Genomic DNA, 27,319 nt, shown 5'->3' on the forward strand with positions numbered 1-27,319 from the left:
AGAAGAGCGCTTCAAACAAAACGCCCGGCCCGCCAGGCCACGCTGGGAAACGTAGTTTGCGCACCCCGCGCGGGCGCGGAGCCCAAGGGCGAGGGGACTACGGATCCCGGCAGCCCCCGCGCCAGGGACGGAGGGGGAGAGGCCGGGTGCAGGGATGGAGGGACGGGTGGGCGAGCGAGTGAGTGAGTGGCAGCCGCCAAGCCTTGGCCGAGAGCCAGGAAGGGCCTCCCCGGAGGAGGAGGAGGAGGGAGGCGCAGAGCGGGAGGGAGGGAGGGAACCCCAGGGGTCATCTAGTGACGGCGCCCCAATCGAAAATTTGACTTTAAAAAAAAAATCTTTCGAATTTTTTAATTTTTCCCGCGGCACACCAGGCAACATCTCGCGGCACACTAGTGTGCCGCGGAACAGTGGTTGGGAAACACTGAACTAAGGTAATCACAGATTTTCCATTAACTCCAACTCAGTTGGAGTTGGAGATTTCTTACAAATTTAGCTGTGCGTTATCTCTAACAATGGCATGAATGTGTCCTTCACTCGTTTTCAAACCCTTGCATCTTTTTGTATTATTCTTTTGCATCTCTAACCAGTCTTCAATGTCTTTAATCTTATTGTCACTATTGTTCAGCTTTGACAACACTGTCCTATCTTGTATCACTATAATGCCTGTGGCTTTGTCTTTGATCTTCATCCTTAGTAAATAGTATATGTAGCAGTGGTGGGTGGGTTTTTTGTGTTTGGTTTTTTTAAAATCCCTGTTCCACAGATATGTATTGTGTGGAAATAAAATGGCTTAACAAGAACTGGATGCTCAGGGCCATACAATTTTCCTTGTTCTATATTACCATGCTGGTATTGAATCCCTTACAACCCAAGACTTAATCAGAGGTCCACAAATTATGGCTATGCTTGGTAGCTCAAGCATTAATTCCTGCTTTCCAACTCTGAGATCCAGTCCAACCAGGTTAGTGCAACAGTAGCATTATAAATTTATAAACACAGATATGATTGAAATTATGTAAATAGGGTTTGTGTAGGCTGATTTCCTCTCCTGCCCCCTTTTAAAATTGATGTCACTTTTGGCAGGGTTCTGTTGTGGTTGTTTTCCTTTGAAAAATTTCAAGACTGTCATGTTAGTTTAGGTAGTTGGCTTCCGTTGCTGTTTTCTGGCAAAACCATAAAATGTTGGGAAAGTGTGGAACTTGACCAGTAAAATGTTTGTTTTAATTTTCTGTCTAATAAATGTTATAAAATGAAGGGAAGAATTTTTTTCACAAATGAGTCCCATGGCATGTTAAATCCTTTTTTTCCTGGAGTTTTCATAACAAGAAAAGGTGCACTTCTGAGATGAATCTACCCCCTCCCCCAAGCTTTGTCACTGAAAATATCTACCCACGGCTACATGTGTTTCATAGAATTGTAAAGTTGGAAGGGACCCCATCTAGTTCAACCTTGCACTGTACTTGCTCCTCTGACTGAGAATTGATGTCCAAGATCAGGGGATGGAGTTGATTTTGTAGCTCCAAATACACAGCATGTCTCCTGCTTTTTTGTGTTACATTCCACCAGGGGTTCACTTCCTGAACTGGGCAGTCTTCCTTCTCCCTAGGGGCACTGCCCCAGCATCTCTGTTCCAGGACAGTCCACTCTGGTCTAGCGAGAATTTCCTCATCTTGTTTGTGTTTATCAGAATTCATGAAGAACCCCCCTCCCCTTTCTTATAAAACTTCATTTATTTTATTTTTATGTTATTACATTTATATTCCAACTTTCCTTCAAGGATCACAACTTGGCGTACATGGATCTCCCCCTCTCTATTTTATCCTCACAACCCACTACCAATCAGTGTAGACAATAATATGTTAGATGGACTTATAGTCTGACTTTGTATAAGGCAGCTTCCTATGTTCCTTAGGGCGATAAAAACAGAATTTATTTACCTTTCTTCCTCAGTTCTTTATTTTAAGCTCTCACAAGAGTTGATCGGTTTGCGAGGCTCATGATGAGTTTTAATTGCCATATTACCATGCTCTGAAGAAAACATTGGCTCCAAATTCATTTGGGCAGGTGGTTAAGCAAATCAAGAGCAGCAGGGAAAAAGGGGGTTCAAGTAGCTCCACTGTGACTATCACATAACTGTCTCTGGGAGTTATTGTGAGGCTTTTGTCTACACACATCATAGCCCAACAAATTTAACTTTTCCCCAGGAGCTATATCAGTTTGGTAACTATACAGATACCCAGCTGTGTCTCAGACATATGCCATGTTATGCTGTCAAGCTGATTATAATTATTACTTTAAATGCAATTTGGGGTATTTGTTTAGAACCTTAGTGGAGTATTGTTTATATCATGAACAAAATTCACAGAACTGTCAGTAGTTGTAGGACCGCTTTCCACATCAACATGTATGCTGAAGAGCTACTTTATCCTACGAAGAGTTCTGGAAGTGTTCAGTATGTTGAAGGAAAAGTATACCTTGGAAAAGTTTGTCCCCATGGGTAAACCCCTGATAGCTACTGCAAATCTCAGGGTTTCCTGGCACACTTGAAAACAATTGTTATCCAGGGAGCCATAAATTTCGGCTTGGTAGCCAAACATCTTTTCCAGAAGCCAGCAAGTCTGACTTACCTATTTCTTGGTCCACAGATAAGTGCATCACTTCTGCAGCCTTTTCCCTTGGTGAGGTGGAGTTAGTGGGAAGAAGTGGCAGGCAGGCTGAAAAGTGTGTTGCCAGCAACACATTCCCTCTAATCCATGACATTGCGTCACAGCAGAAGTTGCAGGCCATTCCCATCTTCATTCTTTGCTTTCCTGCATTGCCGGATGATGGGAAGACTCCATGTTTGCAACTTTCAGCAGAGTAGTAGTAGTAGTAGTAGTAGTAGTAGTAGTTGGTGAGTGTTGGAGCAATATTATAAAACACCTCACAAAAAGCCTTATGATTTCCATATCACAGATGGGACCTACTAGACCAAATTAGTTTTTGCAGATCCAGAACAAGGCATTGTAACCCTACTTGAATTTCACACGGAAAATCATGAGACTACAATCCCCACTGAGATGACATCCTGGAAATAGGAATCACTTGCCCTCAAGCCAGCTTCTGCCAACTCTTCAAATCTAGAAGACAAAGGGAGAACATTTGGGGCAGATGTTTTTCGGGGGCAGTTCAAAGGGCATTCCTGCCTATTATTCTGTTATTGTTATTATTACTGGCCAATTAAAGGCTGACCATAAGTTTGGGAAGATTCTGTTCAGACTTTGTAAACAGGATATTAAATAGTGAGAGGCTCTGGAGCGCCTGTTGTTTTAAAGCCTCCATTTGTCTTCACGCAAATGATGATTCAGGGACAAGCAAAAAAAGAAAAAGAAAAAATGGTTGATCACACCATGAGAAAAGTGTCTGCTGATGGATTCATTTCTGTGGGACTAAGCTATGTAAAATGGCATGCTTGACAGAAAGTTGGAGAGGTTTCAAGATGCTCAGTGCAACCAAGGACTCCTGTATCTGTTAGAATCATGGGTGGTTGCCACAGGCCTGTTCAGCAGCACTCCAAGCACAAAGGAGACTTCTCCCCGCCCCCCGCCCTGAAAATAGAACTACATTGCTTGCTCAAGGTTAAAAGTGATTTCATGTTGCATTATCTTAACGTCTACCCTTGTCAGTTCTCATACATGTCTGTTTAGGAGGGAGGAAGTGTGTGTGTGTGTGTGTGCATGAAAGGTATAGACCCTAGCAATCGGAGCTTAGCCTCCTTCAGTCCATCTGCCTCTCATCTCTCTGCAGAGTATATTTTTAATCATTTACAGTAGAGGTTTTTGTTAGAAAGTGGGAGGTGGCAGATATCACCGTATAAAGGAGGATTACCATCTGACATTAAGAAGGGAAGGACTTCAAGCATGTAACATTGCAAGAGCAGCCTGAGAAGAATGGAGTGTGACTATATGAGGGCTGTCCATGCAGAGATGTGGGAGAACAGCTGTTTTTATTTTGTATAGGTGGGGGAACAGGATTGACCCAAGATCTCTTCTTTATTTTCTGTATTTGAGAGCATTTCTAGATCGCTTAATCTTGCAGTCTGAGGTGAAGCAGCAAATGGTTTTCTCCCCACCCCTGCCCTTGCACCTTGGGACTCAAGGTGCAAGTTGCTTTGGCAGCTGAGGCAGGAAATCCCGCAAGCACCTCTCCCTCTCCTTGCAGTAAAAATACAATAACAACTATCAATTTGTTGCACTTTGGTGACATCTGAAGTCATCAGCTGGATGCCGCCGTCTCCGCCAAGAGGACTGACAGTAAACCATCCTAATAATCTTATATAAGCAAATGATTAACAAAATGTGAACTAATTATTCGTGGAAGTCACTCATTGATTTTAGGCTGTGTGTGTTCTTTGAAAAGATAAGCTTAAACTATATTTCCATTATATCACAGGATGAAACTGGAAACAACTTTCTTTTCCAAATTATCTACACAATTCTTCCCCAGCCTTAGGTCTCCACATACTGTTCAGCCACGACTTCTGTCATCACTGACCATTGACCCGTTGGCTAAGGATGGTGTGGGGATGTGCATGTAGCAACACTGTGGCTGTGCGTGGATGCATAAATTGTGCTTGAATACTTCTGTTAGGGGAGAGTATTCTGTCCCCTTTGGTAGGGGACACATCCTGCTCCTTCTGGGATAGATTGTCCCACCTTTGGTCCCCACCCTGCACTCAGCTCTCACCTGTGGCTCCTAGAACCTGTCAGCCTGAAACAGCAGCCATACCCTGGCTAAACCAGCAGTAAACAGCGTTTCCGTGCGCTCTGGCACCCGTCATGGTGTTCCGTGTGCCAGAAGCGATTTAGTCATGCTTGGCCACATGACCTGGAAAAGCTTTCTGCAGACAAATCGCCTGCTCCCTCAGCCTGAACTTGGAGATGAGTGTCGTACTCCATAGTCAGATTCAACTGGACTTAACCGTCCAGGGGTCCTTTACCTTTCAAACCAGGCTGGCTGAACCAGGTGAAGGTAGCTGATGGGTCTCAAACACTCAGTGAGTTAGGGACTTCCCCTGTATGCAAAGACAGGCTCTGGAGGATTGAGTGGAAGAGACCAGTAGTGGATCCAGTGGTCAAGAAGGCAGTTTCTGCACGTGCTATAGAGGGAATTGAAGGGCAACCTGGAAAGGTAGCCCATCTCAGATAAGGAAGACTCTGGTCCTAAACTTCTGCTGCTTTGCAGGATATATTCAGGAGAACAAAAGCTAAGGTGTAAACTCTACACAAATCCAGCGTGGCAACCTTAAGACTGTTGGATGGCGCCTTGTATGCCTCCTTCCAGAACTTCTGCGGCCAAGCTGGTGCCAAATGTATTGCTCTGCTTTCCTTTAAACCACATCGGCAAGGCCAAGAGGGGGATCTTGTTGTCTGGGCAGCCCAGCACCTCCATACACACTGCCCATGCTTTTGCCCCAGGGTGGTCACTGAGGTGCTGCTAACACAGCAGTTTGATTTTACCCCCTGGAAGCGTACGCCATTGTCTCTTGAGACAGATGGATGCTAACAGCTCTTCTGTCCCAAATGTAATGTCTTGCACATATACTATAGGACATCAGGTGATAAGGTCAGCCCAGGCACCATATCTGTTAAAGACACATTTCTTGATCTATTCCCAAATGTATCTTGGACTCTATGGTCACTTGTGTCATAAAATATTGATTCATAACAATTTACCAAGAAAGCACATTGTCCTGCTTTCCAAGGCTGGCAATGGGGAATTATAAACATGAAAACAACTTTGAAGAGTTTTAGTGGGTATTTTTGCTACTCTAAATTACCATATGTTTCCTTTTCTCTTGCAGCAGCAGGATGGAGTTGAATAGCAACAATATGTTGACTAAGGAGCCAGAGTGAGTAGCACCGGAATTTTGATTGTTACCTGCCTGGACTATGAACTGAGACATTGGCGTGGACTTTTCAAACCTTTTCCAGTTGACTCCAGAGCTGGTTGAACAGCCATGGCATTTTTTACTCCATGGAAGTTGTCCTCTCAGAAACTTGGCTTTTTTCTGGTGACCTTTGGCTTCATTTGGGGAATGATGCTGCTGCATTTTACAATCCAACAGAAGACTCAGCACGAAAGCAGTTCGGTGCTTCGTGAACAAATACTGGACCTCAGCAAAAGATACATAAAAGCACTGGCGGAAGAGAATAGGAATGTGGTAGATGGACCATATGTTGGTACGATGACTGCGTATGGTGAGTAGGCTTCCTAAAACAATTAGACACTGTTCAGGGGCTGTTGTTGTAACAAGAATTATCTGGAGACAAAGTTCAATCCTTTCTAGTTCATCTCCAATGTCAGTTGACCCATTGAAGCACATTCTCTCATTGTTAGGCCCCCCCCCAAAAAAGGATGCAAGGTTCTTCCCTATTTTATCCTTACAACATCCATATCAGGTAGTTTAGGCTGAGAGAGACTGGCCCAGGGTTATCCAGGTGAGCTTCTTGTGACTGAGTCAGGATTTGAATCCTCAACCTCGGCCCTCCAGATGTTTTGAGACTACAATTCCCATCATCCCTGACCACTGGTCCTGCTAGCTAGGGATCATGGGAGTTGTAGGCCAAAGAAATCTGAAGGGCCGAGGTAGAGGAAGCCTGATTTGAACCCATGTCACCCTAGTTATCTGACACTTTTAGCTATGAAGGATATATGATGGCATGAATGGTAATTAGATGATGGCAGGAAGACAGGTAAAGTGGGAGTCAGTTTTAGAGAACTACAGGAAGAGAAAAAAACACTGAGGTTTCTTTATCTGTCTTCAAATACTTGTTGAACCTTGTGGGCTTTTTATAGACATGTAACCATATGGTTAGTCCTGTTACCCCTGCTTCTGCCAACCTAGCAGTTCGAAAGCACGTCAAAGTGCAAGTAGATAAATAGGTACCGCTCTGGCAGGAAGGTAAACGGCGTTTCCGTGCGCTGCTCTGGTTCGCCAGAAGCAGCTTAGTCATGCTGGCCACATGACCCAGAAGCTGTATGCCGGCTCCCTCGGCCAATAAAGCGAGATGAGCGCCCCAACCCCAGAGTCAATCACAACTGGACCTAATGGTCAGAGGTCCCTTTACCTTTACCTAACCATCTGTTTAGTCACTGTAAGAATAGAATATGCGGGTGGCGCTGTGGGCTAAAGCCTCAACGCCTAGGGCTTGCCGATCGAAAGGTCGGCGGTTCGAATCCCCGCGGCGGGGTGCGCTCCCGCTGTTCGGTCCCAGCGCCTGCCCACCTAGCAGTTCGAAAGCACCTCCGGGTGCAAGTAGATAAATAGGTACCGCTTACCAGCGGGAAGGTAAACGGCGTTCCGTGTGCGGCTCTGGCTCGCCAGAGCAGCGATGTCACGCTGGCCACGTGACCCGGAAGTGTCCCCGGACAGCGCTGGCCCCCGGCCAATAAATGTGAGATGGGCGCACAAACCCCACAGTCTGTCAAGACTGGCCCGTTCGGGCAGGGGTACCTTTACCTTTACCTAAGAATAGAATGCCTGTATTCGTGAATTTTAGTTCTTATCCAAAAGGGCCGTCCTTACATTTTTATTGTTAAGAGAATGCTTTTAATATAATAAATTAAATTTGCTTCCCCCCCAATGGTCTGATTCACCCTTTATGGCTTCAAGTATACACCTAAGATTTTCTGCTAAAATTATAATGCATCAGGCAAAATTAGGCGCACATTTGCATGTATCACTGATACACACACAAGAGAGATAAAACTAACCGCAGCTCTCAGTTGGTTATACACTCAGTGGCACACCTGCTTTTACTGAAATGAAATACCGTATTTTTTGCACCATAGGGCGCACCGGACCATAGGGCGCACCTAGTTTTTAGACGGGGAAATCAATAAAAAAAGTTTTAGTTAAATAATTATTCTTTTTTTAAAGCCCTTCGTGTCTTCATATACTTCAGTATAACTACTTACCTAATTGCCTCACTAATATCCATGTTCCTGCTGGAATATGTTTGCCCAGTGGTTTGCAGGTCAAAATAGTGTATCAAAATCAGTGGAGAGGTGTGGTAACCATAGTACTAAACCAAGTGCATTAGGGCTTGTAGCTCAGTGGTGGAGCATCTACTTTCATGCAGAAAGTCTCAGGTTTAATCTCTGACATCCCTGTTAGGATTCATTCCCCGTGTTGCAGTCATGGGATTGGTTTTATCACATGACGGTGTATGTTTTCATTCCACATTGTGGGAAGTGACGGAGACATCTTTTTTATTACTGTGTTTCTGTGATGTAGGATTTTTGTCCTTTGTTCTTTTTCTTTGCTGTCTGATGCTGAAGAGGAAGGAGCTGAGTTATGATGCTCCAAGTGTACATATATAAATAAACATAGTTTAGCCAAATTGCTGGGCTACTGAGTCTGAACGCTGACTGCTTATACTCTGTTGATCCTGAAGTGTGCTGATGCCTCTTGGTATCAGTCGCTGTGATGTTCGGGCTGGAGAAAGCTTTTGAATCTCCCAAACGCCTGACCAGAAGGGAGAGAACATGCCAGTCGGGCATGTGTCTCTGCTGGACTCCTACTCATGTGTAGGACCTCCTGACAATCCCCAGGTAGGGCTGGAGAAACCCTGGAGAGTCATTGTCAGTCATTGTAGAAGGCTGGACTAGATAGTCCAATGGCAGTTTCCTATTCTTTATGTTGAAGGTACCTCTTGTTCTAGATCTCAAAAAATGGGGAGGGACTGCTATTGTTGCATAGTAAGATTTTTTCCTAGAGCAAGATTAACCCTACAATTTCCCACTGTTTTGGAACAGTTATTTTTTGCTATGGCAAATAAGCCCTAATTGCTAAGTATGCATTTCATATCCTCCCACCCGTCGCCCCGCTCTGCCAATCCGTTCCTTATTTTAGTGACTCAAAGTGTCAACAATAGTGGCTATAAGGAATCAGGCTTTTATAACTACGCAGCAAGAACTCCCCAACTTCTTTAAATGTCACTTTAGGTGGTTTAGGCAAAGAAACATCACCCACTTTGTGGTCGAAATGTGGTGTTTCAGACGTTCTAATTTTTTTTATTTTATATTTCACAGGAAAAGTTTTTCAAAGCTAAGAAGTTGCATATTAATAGCTGGCAATGACCACAATGAGCTCAGCCTTTTCCATTGGCTGAAAACCAAATACTAGCCTTCATTTTTGCCAGGGAGCAGCAGCTTCTCAAAAAGTTTCAGTTCCAAGACCTTTTTCTCTTACAGAAGATTTGGATGAATAGCAAATATCTGATAAAATGGCAGGCCAGCAGCTTGAAGGGCATTGTACTCGGGAGGGGAAGAGAGATTTTTCAGTTTGTCAGCCATATCTTGCTGCAGGGCACCCTTTTGACCTGGGATAGTCATTGTGATGTCCTCCATACATGGTTAAAGCCTGAATGTCTGGGGCTCAGGATCTGCCGCTGAGGGTCTCCCTATGTATGCCAAAATCCAAAAGTCAGTGTTGATTGGGATACCTATGAGACCAGAACTAGAGCAATGATAACCGCATAAGAAGAGCCCTTCAGGGTCTGGCCAAATGATCATCTAGTTCAGCCTTTCTCAACTTGTGGTTCCCCAGATGTTGTTGAACTACAACTCTCATCATCCCTAGCTAGCAAGGCCAGAGCTCAGGGATGATGGGAGTTGTAGTCCAACAACATCTGGGGACCCACAGGTTGAGAACCGCTGATCTAGTCCATCATTTCATTCTCACAGTGGCCAACCAGATGCCATTGTGTGTGTGTGATTAAAGGTTGGTGAAAATGTTTCAATAGACCTTAACATTGCTGTGTTGAGCAAAATGTGGATGTAGTTAATATTGTCAAGTTGTAATACTTTCGCTGTATCTTGTGAATTGCCTTGTGGTACTCCTCAAACTGTACTTCACTCTTGGCCCCACCCTTACCTTTTCCGTTCTCCTTTTTTCTGTTATTAACTATGTCTGTCCTTTCTTTTTCTCTCACCACCTCCTACTCCCCCCCCCCACCTGTTGGTATTTCATTTTTGTGTCTCTCTCATTTTCCTTTTCCTTTTTGTTCACTTTATTCTATCTTGTGTCACCTTGTGACTCCCAATCCACAATTTCATGGAAATTATGACAGTCAAATACCAACTCCAAATCAGAGGCTACATAAGTGATGGCCAAACTTGGCCCTCCAGCTGTTTTGGGACTACAACTCCCATCATCCCTAGCTAATAGGACCAGTGGTCAGGGATGATGGGAATTGTAGTCCCAAAACAGCTGGAGGGCCAAGTTTGGCCATCACTGGGCTACATGCCATCCACCTCATCTTCAGTTAGTTTTCCACCTTCCAGTTTGAACCTCAGACAGGTTAGGCTTAGGAATGTTCCATAACCCCCAAATCAACCGACATGCAAGATTTGTAGTTTTATATAACAGTACAGTCTGCAACAGAATCCATTTCCTTCACAGTACATAAGAACAATTCAGGAACCGGAGGAAGTAACACTGAATCATGTTTTATTTCTCCTCCCAACTGCATGGGAGAAATGAGGTGGAAGTGCTTGAGCCAAATATTTTACTAAGACTTCTGCACATAATGTCAAATCATAGTTTAGCATCATGTGTAAATGAGGTCAGTGTTAAGGTGAACAATTATGCATTCATTTATGATGACAGCCAAAGCTGGTGGGCAAAGCAAAGTAAATGTTTGAAGACCTGTTCTAACTGTGTGTAAATGAACAAGCTTCTCTATTTGCAAGGGATGCTTATTTGCTTCTGTGCTTATAAGACTGAGTAAAGGCTGAGGCTACGTCTCAACTTTGTGCTACTACCAACCAACCTGGCAATTCATAATTACCGTATTTTTTGCTCCATAACACTCACTTTTTTCCTCCTAGAAATTACGGGGAAATGTATGTGTGTGTTATGGAGCGAATGCCTACGGATGGCGGGGGGGGGGTCCCCTTCCTTCTCTCCTCCGTGGCTCGCTTTGCTCGCTTTGAAACAGCAAAGCGGGAGAAGAGCCACTGAGTGGGGAGAAGAGAGGGACAGAGAGCCTGGTTACAAAGCACGGATCCACATGGATCCTCAGGATTTTTGCACTGGGTCACCCCAAATTCACCATCAGATCACATAGCATGTCCATGGCTACAGCTTGCACCAAAAAAATCATACACCCACTGTTGCCTGGGGCCGCAGTGGTGCAAAAACGTGGTTACAAAGCATGGATCCACATGGATCCTCAGGATTTTTGCATTGGGCTACCCCAAACTCACCGTCAGATCACATGTCTGTGGCCACAGCATGAACCACAAAAATCATACATCCACTGTTTCGTTTAGAATATTTTTTTTCTTGTTTTCCTCCTCTAAAAACTATGTGCGTGTTATGGTCGGGTGCGTGTTATAGAGCGAAAAATACGGTAATTACTATAAATGCAATTGATTATAATAGTTTATGTACTTTGGTTACCTCTTTGTAACTAGCACCATTATTTAAACATTTGCATGTCACTTCAATTGATAGGAACAAGGGGTTGCTCAAAGTATATTAGATATAGGGGGAAGAAAAACAACGATAGCCCTTACTGATCTGTTAAAAAGAAACAAAACCAATGTTTTATGAACTGCAGTGACCAAATATTTTGATTGGTCAGATGCAGAGTCCTTTTCCTTGCATATGCATTTCATATGGTAAGACAGAATTTGATCAATCTGTCTGGTTCAGAATGAGATGGTTTTGACTATAGCGGAAGCATGACTTTAGCTTCACTCACTTGGCACCTTCTCCTGGGATGATCTGACTGCCCTTTTGGGTTCCACTGTTTTATGATTCTGCTGCAAGGCAAATCCAGCTAATGAAGCAGGAGCATGTGTTCCTCTGTGTTTTGGGAAGAATAAAAACTTAATTCATTAAGTGGCTCAGACCAAAAGCCACCCAAAATCTTGGCATAGATGCTGCCCACAGATAAAAAGAAGTTGTACCAGAAATGGGAAGCATGGCTTAACTTGTATGTGTTGTGTTTTATTTGTTTCATTTATTTATTTATTGAATTTAGAAACTTTCCACCACTCACCACTTTTCATTATTGACTACCAGGAGGTCTCTCCCCCCCCCCAATTCCTGTTTACCCAGGCATTTGATGGTTGAAAGATACTGTTCCAGGCAACATTGAAATAATTGGTTGAGAGCATGTGATTGTTTTTATCTTTTTCTGGAATATTTTAATGATATTGATGTGTTTGCCACCCTGAGTTCCTTTGGCAGGAAGGGGTGGAATATAAACGCAATAAATAAATTTCAAAAATATTGTGGTGTACAAAAAGAAGTAAAATAAAATGCAAAGTAAAAGCTGTAAGACTATGTTAAACCCATTTGTAAAATTCCCAAGAGCAATACCTACCAATTCTACCCTGAAAAAGCCTAATTGGATAAAACAGTGCTGTATTTGTGTGAGCAGGCACACGTGCACAAATGCACACATGCACATAGAAACTTTTTATTCACAAACTACATGCAGGAGCTCTCTAAAGGCTTTTTCTGTACATAGTTGCTACACTGGTCATAATCTTGTTTATATCACTGTGTTGATGTCCCGCATCTCTAATTTTAAGTGACATTGGCTCTGATAATCCAAATAGTGTCCCTGTTTTCCATAAATCACATGCAAACCTTTTCACTGGAAAAAATACAGCCATTAGTAAACAAGGGAAGGTCTGTCAGCATAAGTAGTTAATTGCATGGGAACCAAGCAAAATTTACTGAACTGCCATATAACATCAGAGATGCATTCCTTTTGAAAGTGGACTCACTTTACACGACTTAATTCCACATGTAAACCACTGCTGGCATATTTTAGGTTAGTTACACAGCCCTGAGAAAGTTACAGTAAACCTTCCTTGTCTTTTAAGGTGCCCCATAACTTTATCCAGAAAAAAATATAAGATATCATCCTCCACGATCCCCCTCCAATGTTCTAATGTTGCGTGAAATTCATTAGAGCCATGGGAATATAGTATTTATGCTGTTACTGTCATGTAAGAGGTGGATCCTAAGCTCTGAAGCAAGGTTTTTCTTCTCTGTGCAATCCCTTTTTTCATTTTAAAAAAAAAAGTCAGTGGTTGATTTCTATAAGGCAACAATCTCAGGGAAGGACTGTACAATGTGTGTTGTTACGTGATTACATCAGACTTTTTCTTTGTCTTTATGCATTGTACACTTTGAATCTTCTATTTTGAAGCATAAAACCAACATTGAGTACAGGGGTTTCTTAACCTTTTTACCTGTTTTTCTGCCTTTTGATGGAAACAAGGTGTACTTATGGGGAGAATGTTGAAGGGGTGTGTGTGCATTTGTGGAAAGGTTAAGAAACTAACGTTAAGGTTTTGCATAATGTGAATAAGAGTCTAGAAAAAAATAAGCATGGAACTACATGCAGTATGTGGAATTTCTCTAAGCAGAAGACTGGTAGTGATGGGAAGAAGCCATCCTTGCCAGACTTGATAACTGGGCTCAAAACCCAGTTTCTTTTCCCCATATGCTCAGCACCTGCCTCCCTCTTCCTACCACCAAACTCTCTACTTTCCTTGGGGAGCAGTGTTAGGGGAATGAATGATGGAGAAGAAATATCCCCCCCTCCCTTCCTGGTACAATGTTATGGCTGCAAGCCAAACACAAGCAGTGCTGGGAAACAACATTTCCATGTGCTTCTTTTGTCTGGCATGCAGCCATAGCATCATACTGAGCATTAGACAGGAAAAGGGTACAGAAACCTTTCTCTGTTCTCTCACTCTCATAGAAGTAAGTAAGTGGAGATATGGGAAGGAGGGGAAAGGAGGCAGGATAAGAGGGCTGAAGGGCTCTGCTTAAGATTTAATCTGACTCAAAAGATCTCTCAGGCCTACAACAAGAGCATAATATTTGAGGTGAACATTATGAGCTGAAAAATACCATCGCTAGTTCACAGTGTTTGTAGCATCTATTATTCATTGCAATTCAGGCAGTGTGGTAAGTTTTTAAGAAGTTTCCACATTGTGGGTAGCACAGACAATAAAAGGTGTCCCAACCCTGGCTTGCTGTTCTCATCAAATACTAAGATATATTCAAAGAAAATACTAAAATATATGTAGCTTTAGCACAATATTACGTAATTAAACACCAGCTATATAAGTGATCCTTTAACCATGCACCAAGAAAGCGTATATCCCAAGATATATTGAAAGTGATGAATCAGATCTGTCTTTGCTAACCTAGTGCCCTCCAGATATTTTGGCCTCCAACTGCAGTCAGTCTGAGCCAGCACAGCTGAGCTGGCTGCACCTGATGGGGGTTGTAGCCCAAAACATGTGGGTGACACCAGTCTGGCAGAGGCTGTCTTGGTTGTTTATCAGATCAAGCCATTCTCTTCATATGTGTAAAGTGCATTGAGGAATATTCTTCCCTCTTACAGGTTGGGAACATACGGTACATAGGTTTTAATTGTGACCTTATACTTCAATGAGAATTTTGTGCAATGAATCTGTGCAGCGCCCCTTTAAATGCAGTGTGACTGTGTGTGTTCCCTGTACATTGGTTTTCATTTTCTGACCTTTTTGTTTGTTTTGCCAGAAGGCACCTGCCGCTTTGGAAAGCTAGATGCCAATTAGTTGTTCACCTTGTTTTCACTTACAATGGTCCTTTTCCCCCAGCACTATCTTATCATTGCGGGATCTAACTTGGTTTGTCTGTTAATCTTGCCAAAGGAGAGGGGAGTTGTGATGCACACAAGTCAGAGCTTACAGCCATTCATTTACTGCTTCGGGTATCTTCTTCCCCTTCCTCTGTTAGGAATGAAAGCCCGTCTTTAGAACTGGTGCCAGAGATGCCAGGGTGCCATGCTGCTTTTGTATACCTTTGTCTCATTTTCCGATAAGATGCTGGTGGTTCTGTGAATGCATTTGCTTGAAAGGTTGAGGCCACCATCCCCTAGGCAGCTGACTGTTGCATCGCTTTGTAGCTGAAGTAACAAGTATCCCTTGTTCTGTAACTCATGTTTGTCTGTGGCAGCCTCCAGGCTATGGTAGCTTGCATTGTGATTTTACTGTGTATTGCAAACCAAGCAGAATCTGTGCTAGGCTGGCACTTGAATGGAACAAATTTAGAGCATGGTAATGATGTGCTGCTTTCCTCCTCACTAGGAGCCTTTTAAAAAATTAACACTAAAAGAAGATCCACTAAGGCATATGGGGTGCTAAAGGCTGTTCTGAAAGCAATGCCTTTATTCCTTGATCCTAACTCGTAAGGGAACCATGTACATTTCCTGAGGGTGTTTGTAAAAATAGCAACCTGCCTAGATTAGAAACTTGCCTGGACCAAATGTTCACTTCATTTGGCTTGTTAGCTATAACCATTGCAGATCTTCTGCATCTGCATTGTTCAGTCATCACATATGTGGACTGCTTCAGAAAACTTGCTTTAATTCCCTCCCCACAAGGAAATAATTTCAAATTTTTATGGTTTCAAAGGATGGGGAGTTGTCAAGTAGTGTCTGTTGAAGGTTTTTAAAAGTCTGAGATAGGACATAAGAGTGCTTCCGATTCCAGGAGAAAGAAAAGCAGAAAATTTCCCCGATAATGCAGTTTTTTTATTACCACAGGTCAAATTTCCAGCCGAAATCACTTTCTAGTGGTAAATTTGGAAATTAATTTGCAGTTGGAAAAATATTGTAAGATTTTGTAATATAATGCTGCTTTTTCTTCTCCAAGTATTTCACGCTATGCTCTGGTTTTCACGATGTAGCAAGCCAAACCATGGCTTACTGGGACTGCACAAAAGTTTGCTCTTGGCTACAGCTTGTGTTGAAGAAAGAGCTTAACCACAAGTCTGAGTTCAGATGACATGTGGCATGGGAATAAAAAAGAGCAGGGTGGAGCAAAGTCCCTGCAATCTCCTCTAATATAAGTTATCTTTAAGAGGTGTATAAGATAGGGTAGTTGCTTACATATTTCTAGATCAGTGAGGGAAACTGAAGTACAGGAATAGTGGGTTGAGTTAATAAGGCCACTAGAAGTACTCATGTCAGTCTGAACTAGAACTGCTAGTGCTCATAACTGCACTGCTACTCTAGTGTACAAAGCTGCAAAATATGTGGTAGAATGGATGCTGACTTCCAACATGGAGTTGTCCAAAGGTCTGAAGTTGTTGGGTGCAAGGTTCTCAAATAATCAACCAAGTAACAACAGGAGTTATTTGATGTTATTCATACATCATATACAAGATGTGTTAAACAAAGAGAATGAAAGTTTGATTGTTAACCTTTTCAAGTATGGCAGATATTATTGCTGCTCAGTACATGCTCAGTGACATTTAGCTACCCCATCTATTAAGAACAATGGCTATTTAAACTGTTAGAAACTGTACATATGGATAAGTTGAGATGGTATACAGATGAAATTGACAAGTTATAAAAAGTGTATCCCCTCCCCACGAAAGGTAGCCTTTTACTTTGTATTGAAATACACTTTTGGGGGGGTTAAGAGGGCGCATATCACTATAGTTAGAGAAAACATAACTGTTGTCTGTAAATGTTCATTATTATAGTAAACCATATTGACGGCGTATGACTGTAGAATGCTTTTAGCCTTAGAAACACACTTAGGTGGTTAAGGAGGATCTGTGGAAATATTTAGGTAAGAAATTAGAGGGTTGGAAGGCTTTGTTGCAAACCTGTTACTTTTACCAAATGGGTATATTTCCTGGTATATGTTGTTCTGTGTAAGATTAACTGACTTTGTTTTTCTTAACTTAGATCTGAAGAAAACTCTTGCCGTCCTACTAGACAACATCCTGCAACGCATTGGGAAGCTTGAGTCTAAAGTGGAGAACCTTGTAATCAATGGCACAGGTGCAAACTCCACAAATAGTACCTCCACTGCTACTCCCAGTTCAGGAGCAGCTGAAAAACTCAATGTTGCAGGTGGGTGTGAAAGTTGCTGTGCCTTTTTCTAAATTCTGTTTTACAGTATCAAATATCCAAGATGGTATGAATTGATCCTTCTGTTTTTTTTCAAACGGCAATGGACTTCAGTCTTTGGTGTCAAATCTTAACTGAAGAAAAGTGCACCTCTTGTCTGATCCTAATGTACTTTTGTATAAGACCTAGACTGCAGTCATACTAGTGATTAAGTCCTACTGGTCTGAATGGAACTCCTAGTCTGAGTAAACAGGCTTGAACCCTCTAATGAATAATGTTTAGCATTTATCTTCATTCATGGGCTCAGGGTCTTCCCATACATTATAGTTAGTTGTTTGTTTTCTTATTTATATGCTGCCCATCTGACTGGGCTGCTCCAGCCACTCTGGACAGCTTCCTACAAAATATTAAAACACAAAAAACACAAAAACTTCAAACATTAAAGGGCTGCCTTCAGATGTCTTGTAAAAGTCCGATAGATGTTTATTTCCTTGATACCTGATGGGAGGGTGATCCACAGGGCGGGCACGACTACTGAGAAGTTAGGTTTCATGGGCATGCATTAGTTAAAGCTATGATTCTTGCATAACCAGCATTAAGTGAACTGGTTTAGTGAGATCAATGAGTTTTAACTAATGCTGGTGCCTGTGACTTAAATGTTATCTAATCTGCAAACATGCTTTGCTAAGGAAGGTTAATGCAAGGAAGCCAGTTGATCAGTGATCAACCATGTAAAATAAAGCAGCCCCCCTGCAACATAACAGTTTATTGTGATGTTATGTAATCCCTTTGTTTAAGTAACTTGAAAAGGTATGCAATGATATAGCTTTTGTATTCTGTATTGATAATAAAACCAGATCAGAGAATCCACCTTTTTTATAAAAAAAAAACATCCTTAAACATTTTTTTTCTCTTGGCAAGCATGAGGCACACAATTATGTATCTGTCTTTTATATCTAGTGTAGAATTCAGATTTAATTTGATGCCATTATTTTACCACTTTCTGGTGCAGGGCAATAATATAAATAATATGTCAGTAAAGGGAATTTATTTTTAAAAGATTGCACATAACAGATGTGATACAGATCAATTTGAGCAATTGTGAGTGGTTTTTTTACCCCCTTGGAGGAATGTTTAAGCTTCAGAGAACACGGGAAATGTGATAAGGGTGTTTTCGCTTCTTTATAAAAGATCTGCTATGTGATTCTTAGAGTACCTTTTTATTTTTGTAGTTGTGTCTATGATTACCACACACGGTGGGATAAAAAAGTTACTAAAAGTATTTGAAGTTTTAAAGAAGAGTGCTATCTAGAAGATGCATAATTTGTTGAACAATAAGTAGCAGGCTTATAAGACACTCAAATCTTAGAGTTTCCCAAGGGAAGCAACTGAACGAGAGAAGGAGAGAAACCCAAACTCCCATTGTGCAAGCAGACTTCAATTGTTCAAGTTGGCAGACACCAGTGGATATTGCACCATATGGATATTTCATTTTTAAGATATACAGTTGTACCTTGGAAGTCAAACAGAATCCGTTCCGGAAGTCCGTTCAACTTCCAAAACATTCAGAAACCAAAGTGTGGCTTCTGATTGGCTGCAGCAAGCTCCTGCAGCCAATTGGAACCTGCTGAAGCCCCATAAGACATTCAACTTCCAAAAATAGTTCGCAGACCAGAACAGTCACTTCCAGGTCTGCGGCGTTTGGGAGCCAAAACGTTCGAGAACTAAGCTGTTCAAAAACCGAGATACAGCTGTACAAATAATGCTACATTATTTGGAGCCAAAATTTTATTTCTTGTTTCTTTTTTTGGCACCTTGACCTTGTAATGCATTAGGTCTTATGTATACTAAGAGACACTTTTATAGAGCCAAGTTTAAAACATAGGTCTTGACTCTTTCCCCTTAAAAAGCAATGTTCTTCTTTTTGCATGATGTGTCACATGAGCTGCCTTTTTCAACAACATGCTGTAGTTTCCTCTAAGCTCTTTAGCTTGCTATGTCTGTCTGTTGTCCCACCGGCGTATGACACTATGAATTTCTATTCATGTTATGTATTTCACGCTTCATAGAACTTTGAAGAAGCATTAGCTTTGCAGTGCTTCTTCAAAAATGAAACTCATTTGAAACAGCTAAATCATCCCATTTTATGAAATCAGAACCAAAGTATAATGGCTTGTGGAAGACTGGGAACTGGGGGGTTTATGCTTATAGTGAGATTTGATCAGATGTGTTGCATATACTAGTCAAACACAGTAACATCATACCAACTTAACATTCTGTGATGCAGCAGCAAAAAAGCTAATGCTATTCTAGGCTGCATCATCAGAAGTCTAGTGTCCTGATCAAGTGAAATGATATTCTCAACCTATTCTGCCTTGGTCAGACCACACCTGGAGTACTGTGTCTAGATCTGGGCAGCACAATTTAAGAAGGATATTGACAAGCTGGAACATGTGCACAGGAGGAGGGTAAACAAGATGATAAAAGGTCTGGAAACCAAGCCTCATGATGAACAGTCGAGGGAATTCAATATATTTAGCCTGGTAAAGAGGAGATATGGTAGCCATTTTCAGATATCTAAAGGGCTGTCACATGGAAGATGGAGCAAGCTTGTTTTCTCCTTCTCCAGAGGCTAGGATCTGAACCAATAACTTCAAGTCACAAGAAAAGAGATTCTGATACCTTCAGGAAGAACTTTCCGACAGTAAGGGCTGTTTGACAGTGGAATGGACTACCTTGGAATGTGGTGGACTCTCCTTCCTTGGAGGTTTTAAGCAGAGGTTAGGAGGCCATCTGTCATGGATGTTCTAGTTGAGATTCCTGTATTGCAGGGGGTTGGACTAGATGACCCTACAATTCTGTGACTGTATGATCACTCGAAGCATGGAGTTTGTACTGAGAGAACAGGAGGGCAGATCTCTTTCACAAAAGATAAAGGTGTGACCTTGCATGATTGAGTTGCTGTGAAGCTGCACTGCTTCCTGACTCTTCAAAGGTCTGCCATGAGCATATGATTAGAATGTTGCAGTAATATATTTGCTGATCACATCTTTCTTTCTTTTAGTGCACAGAGTACACCAAAATCTTTTTCATTAAAGAAGTGCATGTCAATAACCAACCATTTAAGAAATGGTGGCATTTCTTTCTTTTCTTTTTTAAATCATTTTTATTAACCGGCCAATCACATCAAATCACATCACATAAATTCCGAATTACAAAGCCGAATTTTATATTTTGTTGAGGGAACCCATATTTCAAGATCCGAAGGGGGATTCTGATCATCTTCTTGCTACTGCGTTAATGTCCAAATCAGTCCAAACAAAGTTCATAATTCTATCCAGACTTATCTTGCTGTTTCCACATCACATCTTGTTCATATATTTTCTCTTTTTTCTTTATGATCTCTTCTGATAGTCTCCTTAAGCCAATAAACACCAATAATAATCCTGTGTGAATTTTTTCGTTCTTCCAGTCCTCAAATCGAGATGGTTTCGATATATCATCGCCTTCATAGATAACAGCGCTCTTTCCATCATTAATTACAGAACTGTCGTTCTTAAGTCCCACTGAGGAGTTTCATCCACAATATAAAAACAGCTCTATTTCTATATTTCTCCTCTCAGACTTAAGTCCTCCGACAGAACTTCCCAATATGGTGACGGTATTTTTAACTGCGTCATTCCAAAGCCCTTATACATTCCACGCTCTTCTTAAAACATGCTCTGGTTCAAAAGTTTATCTCCACACAGCCTTAAATCCACAGCTTAAGTCCTTAAAACGACATTTCTGACTTGTGGGTGGGTGGGATTCTTGTTTAATCACATAAAGGAAAGAAAGGAAGGTTTCCCCCCCCTCCCCCATCAGTCCCTTTGCCATACCAAGTCTTGGTGTATCTTCTCATGATCTATACTTGTTCCTCCGACTCGTCCTGTTTTATCAGAGATCTCTTCTGTTAGCAGTCTTTACTCCCCCTTCTTCCTTGAAATATGTGCATTAGCTTCATCCAAATTATTTCTTTTGAAGTTCTTTCAGCTAGTGGCGCGTATCAGAGACGGCGTCCAGGAGTGCCAAAATCCCACAGGAGGGCATTGTGCCTAGTGCCCCCATCCCCACAAATTTGGGGGTGGTATAGGGCACAGCAGGCAAGGGCAGTCCCCCACCATAATCCGGGGGGGTGTAGGGAGGCTATTTACTCCCATCACAGCATCCAATTTACCTCATGTGGGTCGGAGAGATGTTATTGTCAGCCATCATCTGATGCACCCCTAGTGGTCCCTCAAGAAATGGTGGCATTTCAGCTCTGTTTTGAAGTTCATCACATGAGGTCTTTGAAGCATAGGAACTCTGTTAATACATAGCCCTTTACTATTGATCCCCCAGAAAATCCTTACAATAAGGTTAATTCTGCATTGCCTATTACCCGAATACCTACTAACTGTTGATCTAAGTAAGAAGGTGTTATTTACTGCTATGTTGTTTGCTTATACTATTTTGCTCACCTATATTGTTGTTAATTTTCTTATTCATATCCATTTCATTTGGGAGGCTTGCATCCAATAACTTTGGAGGGCAACTGATTTCAAAGAACACGGAAAATTGCCTGATTGGGTCATGGTGATGACAGCCTGTCTGTAACTATTAAAGCTCTTGTGATAAATATGTATTAGAAAAACTGAAATGTGCTGTAGGTGGTCTGCAGTCAGTATTGGGGATTAACTACTTGACAGTTACTTGAACATTTTAAAAGTTGCATTATTTCAGTCAAGTGTTAATGGAAGGCTGCTAGCTCAGCAGGTATTTTTTGAGAACAGAAGGAATTTACTTTTATTTCTTCCCAAAAAGCCATTAATGCTTCTGTTGGCATGGAACTGTGAAGCATTTTACCATCTCATTCAAAAAGAAAAGGTTTTCATAATTCATATCGCTTCTGCCTAAGCCCCTTTTTGTGAGTTGAAGGGAAAAAAATGAGTGTATAAATAAGAAAAGAGGTTATAAAGTAACTATTAATGCTGCCTCAGCTTATATGTGAATTTCATCTTTGGGCACTTGTTCTCAAGACAGAAATAGTTTTGGGTTTGGGAGGAGACAAAACAATAAGAGTTTTGTAGGAACTCTGAAGAGTTGACACATAATATTAATTTTCAAAAGGAAATGGGCATGTCTGCAATAAATGAGTGAAAGCAAATGGAAAAGTCTAATCATAAGTGCAGTCTCTCCTGGTAACACAAAACTAGGATTTTTATTGATTTATTATATTTATAGAACAGCCATGATAAATGCAATGCAGAAGGATCCCAAGATGGGCTCCCACCAGTGAGCTCACTGGATCCAGTCCTGCTTAGCTTGAGCAAGGTGGTTGCCTTCAGACAACATTGAAAGCAGGTTCTCAGAGGAGGGGCAGCCAACATGGTGCCCTCCAGATGTTGTTGGACTACAACTCCCATAATTCCTGATCACTGGCCATGTTGGTTTGGGCTGATGGCAGTTGGAGTCCAACAACATGTGGAGGGCATCACGTTGGTTGCTTTAGATGCTGTGGTGGCACCCAGGTTCCAGACAAACTTTGTTCATTAACGTCCCATGTTTTCCCCACAGTGGATGAGGCAATTGTATTCAAGCACGCCAACAGCTACTGCTTGCCGCAAGCTAATGTATTGGGGCCAACTTGGACGCCACCCTCTCTGCAATAACGAGTTTCAAAATCTTAGTAGTGCAGGGCAGAAATGGAAAAGCTGAGCAAGGACAGCAGCTGACAGCTAAATCCAAGCTGCTGCAGCATCACACGTAAAAAAAATATTGGATTTATTTTAAGGAAATTAGAATCAAAGCAGATTCACACATACTGTATACAGTAAAAGAATATATTTCAAAATCTGACCAAGAACCAGGTATCCTGATTGTACATTCTTATAATTCATCCTAGGTTCTTAGGGTGAAGGGTGGGATCATCACCATCACCATAGTAATGATATCTGTCAATTTTGGTTTTCAAGGCTGATTCTGATAAGGATCTTACCTGTGGAGTCAAAAAGGTTCCCTACCCCTGAAGTAAATGGAAGCAGTCAGGGTTTTAAAGAACCGTTGTGAGTATAGACCTGGTAACCAATCCAATAAATGATTACATTTCTGGGATAGTATTAGGATGCTGGTCCTACTCGGAGAAGAGCCATTGCATTTTAATGGCTATGACTCATTTAGGTCTGTTAACTTTGATGGGTTTACTCTGAGTAGGACTTTGTTAAATGCAACCCCTAGTCTTTTTGTTTTTGTTTTTAATGACTTACTGTCATTGAACCGAAAGAAGCAGATTGTGATGAAACTACACCCTGTTGCTCCTCATTCCTTGTATTGTATTGCCTACTGGTAACTGGTTTTAGAGAGAACCTACCCTGCACACTGAATTGCTGAAACATGTTGACTACATTTTTCTTTAACATATAAAAGGATACCTATTTGTTTCCTTTCTGGAGTTGTTCCATGGACCTAACATGGTGTAGCTTGTGCCTTAAAATACCTTAAAATATTTGGCTATGGTATTGTATCACAGCCTTGATGTGCCCTTTGTGGGTGGGAATGTGTACCTTATTAGGCAGCAATCATGAAAAGCTTGTCAAGACGGGAGGATAGAATTGCAAGTTTTGATATGCCCATGTGGATGAATACCCTTCCAACGTATCTTGGAGCTGGCAGGTGCTTCATGCTTTGCTTCCACAAAGTAATGATAAACAATGTGACATCATTATTCCACCTAACCCTATTTATTTTTACCTTTTTTGGTGAGTATATCAAACAAAGACTACTAATGCAGGAAAACACTCTTCTAATACTTTGGATTGGTTCAGAATTGTGAGGTGCAGGCTTAAAACATCTTTTCCCTTTGTAATGTATGTCTCCACCCAGATGGTCCAATTGTGGGGTGTGTGTGTGTGTGTGTGTGTGTGTGTGTGTGTGTGCGCTCTTATGCAATGATTTTTCTCAGAATGTTGAGTGTAATTCTGTTCATTGCATTATAGGATTGGATATTACTCAGCAATTTCTGGAGGAACCGGATATTTTCTTTATTTTGAGACCTCTGTGCTATTTCTATTTGTAGTTAGCATTCCTTTTTCTTCTCTGGTATGTTGATGGTTTCCCACCAACACCACCCACCTTATTTGTTAGCTAGTAAATTGATGTATTCTTGGGTACCATAGGTTGAAGCACCTGCAACTCCATCTCAAATACTAGTTGCATTTGTAATTAGTCAATTATCTTTGACTATAAAGAGAAGGATTTATATTTTTCCTGCTTCATGCATATACAAGACAGTATTGTTTTGTTCAGGAAGTTGCAATACACTTCATGTTCCTAAACAACTGAAGTTTAGTATGTTGTTTTGAATAACTCCTCCTGGTCTTATCTCTTCATGCTGCATCACTGGAAGTGTGTCTTTGGCTTATGTGCTTCTTCTTCATTCCTTATTTCACAGAGAAGGCAACGCCTGAATCAGGGGTTTCAATGTGTTTAAATAAATGTAAGATTTCCTAGTTTAGGTGCTAACTTTTTATGCATGTGAGAAAGTGTCTGAGCTCAAAAAGCTACCCTGATTTTATCAACGCATAGAAGCAAGATCATATAAGGATTGTCTGAATACCCCCATGTTTGCATACATTTCACTTCTCCCTGCATTTCCCAAAAACACCTGTTTCTCCCACCTTGTGGTTTCAAAATGCCTACATGGCTTGCTTTGAAAATCATTGTTGTTGTTGTTGTTATCATTATCATGATTATTATTGCATTTTAAGGGCCAGAGCTCACCACAGTTGCTGACTTTGGTTTCATAGCAAGTTACCGTATTTTTCGCTCTATAAGAAGCACCAGACCATAAGACGCACCTAGTTTTTAGAGGAGGAAAACAAGAAGAAAAAATATTCTGAATCTCAGAAGCCAGAACAACAAGAGGGATTGCTACGCAGCGAAAGCAGCGATCCCTCTTGCTGTTCTGGCTTCTGGGATAGCTGCGCAGCCTGCATTCGCTACATAAGACGCACACACATTTCCCCTTACTTTTTAGGAGGGGAAAAGTGAGTCTTATAGAGCAAAAAATACGGTAAATTTAATGCTGCATAGGAAGCTGAGGAGGAGGAAATATGAGGTAGAATGCCTGAGCCTGCATCTGGTTTCTGATCCTCCAGACCACTGAACCAGAACCAGTGCCTGGCAGACAGCCCCATACGCTACCTGCAGCAGAAAGTGAGAAGTAAGAATGGTTCCTATTGCAAAGGATAGTGAAAGTGAATATTACCGCCTTGAAATTTTGCATCTTCTCCTGCAATCTTCAAGCTACTCTTTTCAGCCAGATCTCTAGGGGTGTGTGTGTGTGTGTGTGTGTGTGAATTATTTCTTTCTCCCTTGTTGCAGGGTGGGGAGTCCTTCTAGAAATTATAAATAGAAAGGCCTTTTTCTATTCAAGCCCATGACAGAAAAATCTATAATGAATCTCTTGCAAACTTCTCTTTGAATTAGCTTGCAGATTGTGTACTGAAGGACAAGTATAGGACTCAGCTAAATTAGTGACCCTACATAGGCTTTTTATGCTTGCTAAAGCCATAGTCAAAATGTCAGCTGTCCAGCTCAAACTCATCAGATATTGGCTTCAATTATGTTTCTTAATTGTTGGGGATCTGATTGAATTGACAGCAATCATTGTTGTTACCAAGACTTGCCTTTTCAGTTCTCCCTCCTGTAGTTCCAAGGACTTTGAGGCAGAGAGGTCAGTGCCCTTCAAGCAAAACCCCATTTATTGTCCTTGATACACCACCTTCATGATAACTTCCAGCTGAGTCAATATTATTTGCAAACAAGCCTTGACATGTTGCTTTGATACATCTGGTGCTCTGTGTGTGTTATGTTTTATTTAAGCATTCCTGTTATGAACTGAGCTTTGTCATAGCATAAAAGCTATGTATGCAAGTACTTAACAGTAGCATTCTATCTCCTTGGTTTGGTATTAATTTTGTGTACTCTTCTTTTGCTGCCTACACTGTGCTATAGTTTGTCTACAATTACATTTTAACTAAAGCTTGAACCATTTTAATATGCTAAGAGATGTGTTGGTTGGAAATGGTTATACTTGTGCCTTGAGGTGATATTCACAAGCTAAAGAGTCCCTTCACATTTTATATAGCACAACTCTTCTGAAAGACCCCCCAAGGAGACAATGGGTGCATAAAACTATTGCTGCTATGCTGCCATTGCCGAAACAAAGCAGGCACACTAATGTGCCATTCTGGAGGTCATAATTGAATCAAGTTTTCCACCACCTATATTTAGTACCAAATCTAAAACACTACAAATGAACACTTAACATATAAAATGCAGGGCTGGAGAGAGTGTACTTGAGTTACACTGTCACCCAGCTAACCAGCACCATGCCTAGATGTTCAGATGAAAATAAAACTTCAGGGCCTCTGAAAAGACTGCAGTATAGCGAGGGATTTGGTTTATATCTGCTCCTTTCGTCGGTGCAGATTTAGAGTGTGGAACTGCAGGAGTTACTCCATGGAACCCTAGAAATCTAGAGTTGGAAGAGACTCTGAGGGTTATGTAGTCCAACTTCCTGCAACCTGCAGTTCCCCATCCAATTTGAAACCATACTGGACCCTGCTTACCTTTGCAAATGTGCTAGCAGTTTTATTGCTGCACCACTAGGAGGCATTCCACTGATTTATTCCTTGTATTAGTGAACAACATTAGATAACATCCTGGATTAATAATTTGGGGTGGGGGAGCAGGCTGAGTTCTTTGCAGTAGTAGAGGAGAGTGTGGTTGGGTAGTGATTGAATCAACTGCCTGAGTTATTTCTGCTTTGCACAGATGGACTATTGTAGGAATGAAGAACCTGTGGCCCGCCAGATAAATGTTGGACTCCAGCTTCCATCAGCCTAAAACAGCATGACCAGTGGTCATGGATGATGGGAGATGTAGTCCACAACATCTGGGGGGGGGCTGCAGGTTCCTCATCCTTGGTTTACTCATGAGAGCCAAACATGTCCATCAGCCACCAGGGGCAGGGCATTTTAATAGGCACACCACACCTGCAAATGTTAGAAACATCTATGAACCTAAACCTCACAAGGAAATGGGCTGACTGACCATGACACTGAAATGAAAAAGAGCTTCCTACTACCAAATCATCAAACTTATGTTTAATCAAGAACATGAGGTCAAGGTATGCAATATGTGGTCAGGCTGATAGTCATGGGGCTGTCCCAACATGGGATGGGAAGATCATCAAAAGCCACTAGCCTTTGTCCTCTGCACAAAGTCCCATGTGTATACACAAACTTCTCACACATGACTTTTGGAATCACATGAGGACTGGGTAGAGCCAGATAACAAGGAGAAAGAAA

The 27,319-nt window shown here is 41.6% G+C and overlaps 1 protein-coding gene across 5 annotated transcripts in view; it reads left to right on the forward strand.

Moving 5' to 3' along the window:
* MGAT5 (alpha-1,6-mannosylglycoprotein 6-beta-N-acetylglucosaminyltransferase) overlaps nucleotides 1–27,319 on the forward strand; it is a 120,965-nt gene that overhangs the window by 43,284 nt on the left and 50,362 nt on the right. For all 5 annotated transcript variants that reach the window (XR_014213400.1, XR_014213401.1, XM_082198286.1 and 2 more), the window contains exons 2-3: nucleotides 5,843–6,239; nucleotides 16,764–16,931. Coding sequence is in view for 3 of the 5 variants with exons in the window: in XM_082198286.1 (XP_082054412.1) it covers nucleotides 5,999–6,239; nucleotides 16,764–16,931 (409 nt within the window). In the remaining 2 variants the exon portion in view is untranslated. The remainder of the gene's footprint in view (nucleotides 1–5,842; nucleotides 6,240–16,763; nucleotides 16,932–27,319) is intronic.

This window comes from Podarcis vaucheri (assembly GCF_965113315.1).
Source record: "Podarcis vaucheri genome assembly, chromosome: 1".
NCBI classification, from domain to species: Eukaryota; Metazoa; Chordata; class Lepidosauria; order Squamata; family Lacertidae; genus Podarcis; species Podarcis vaucheri.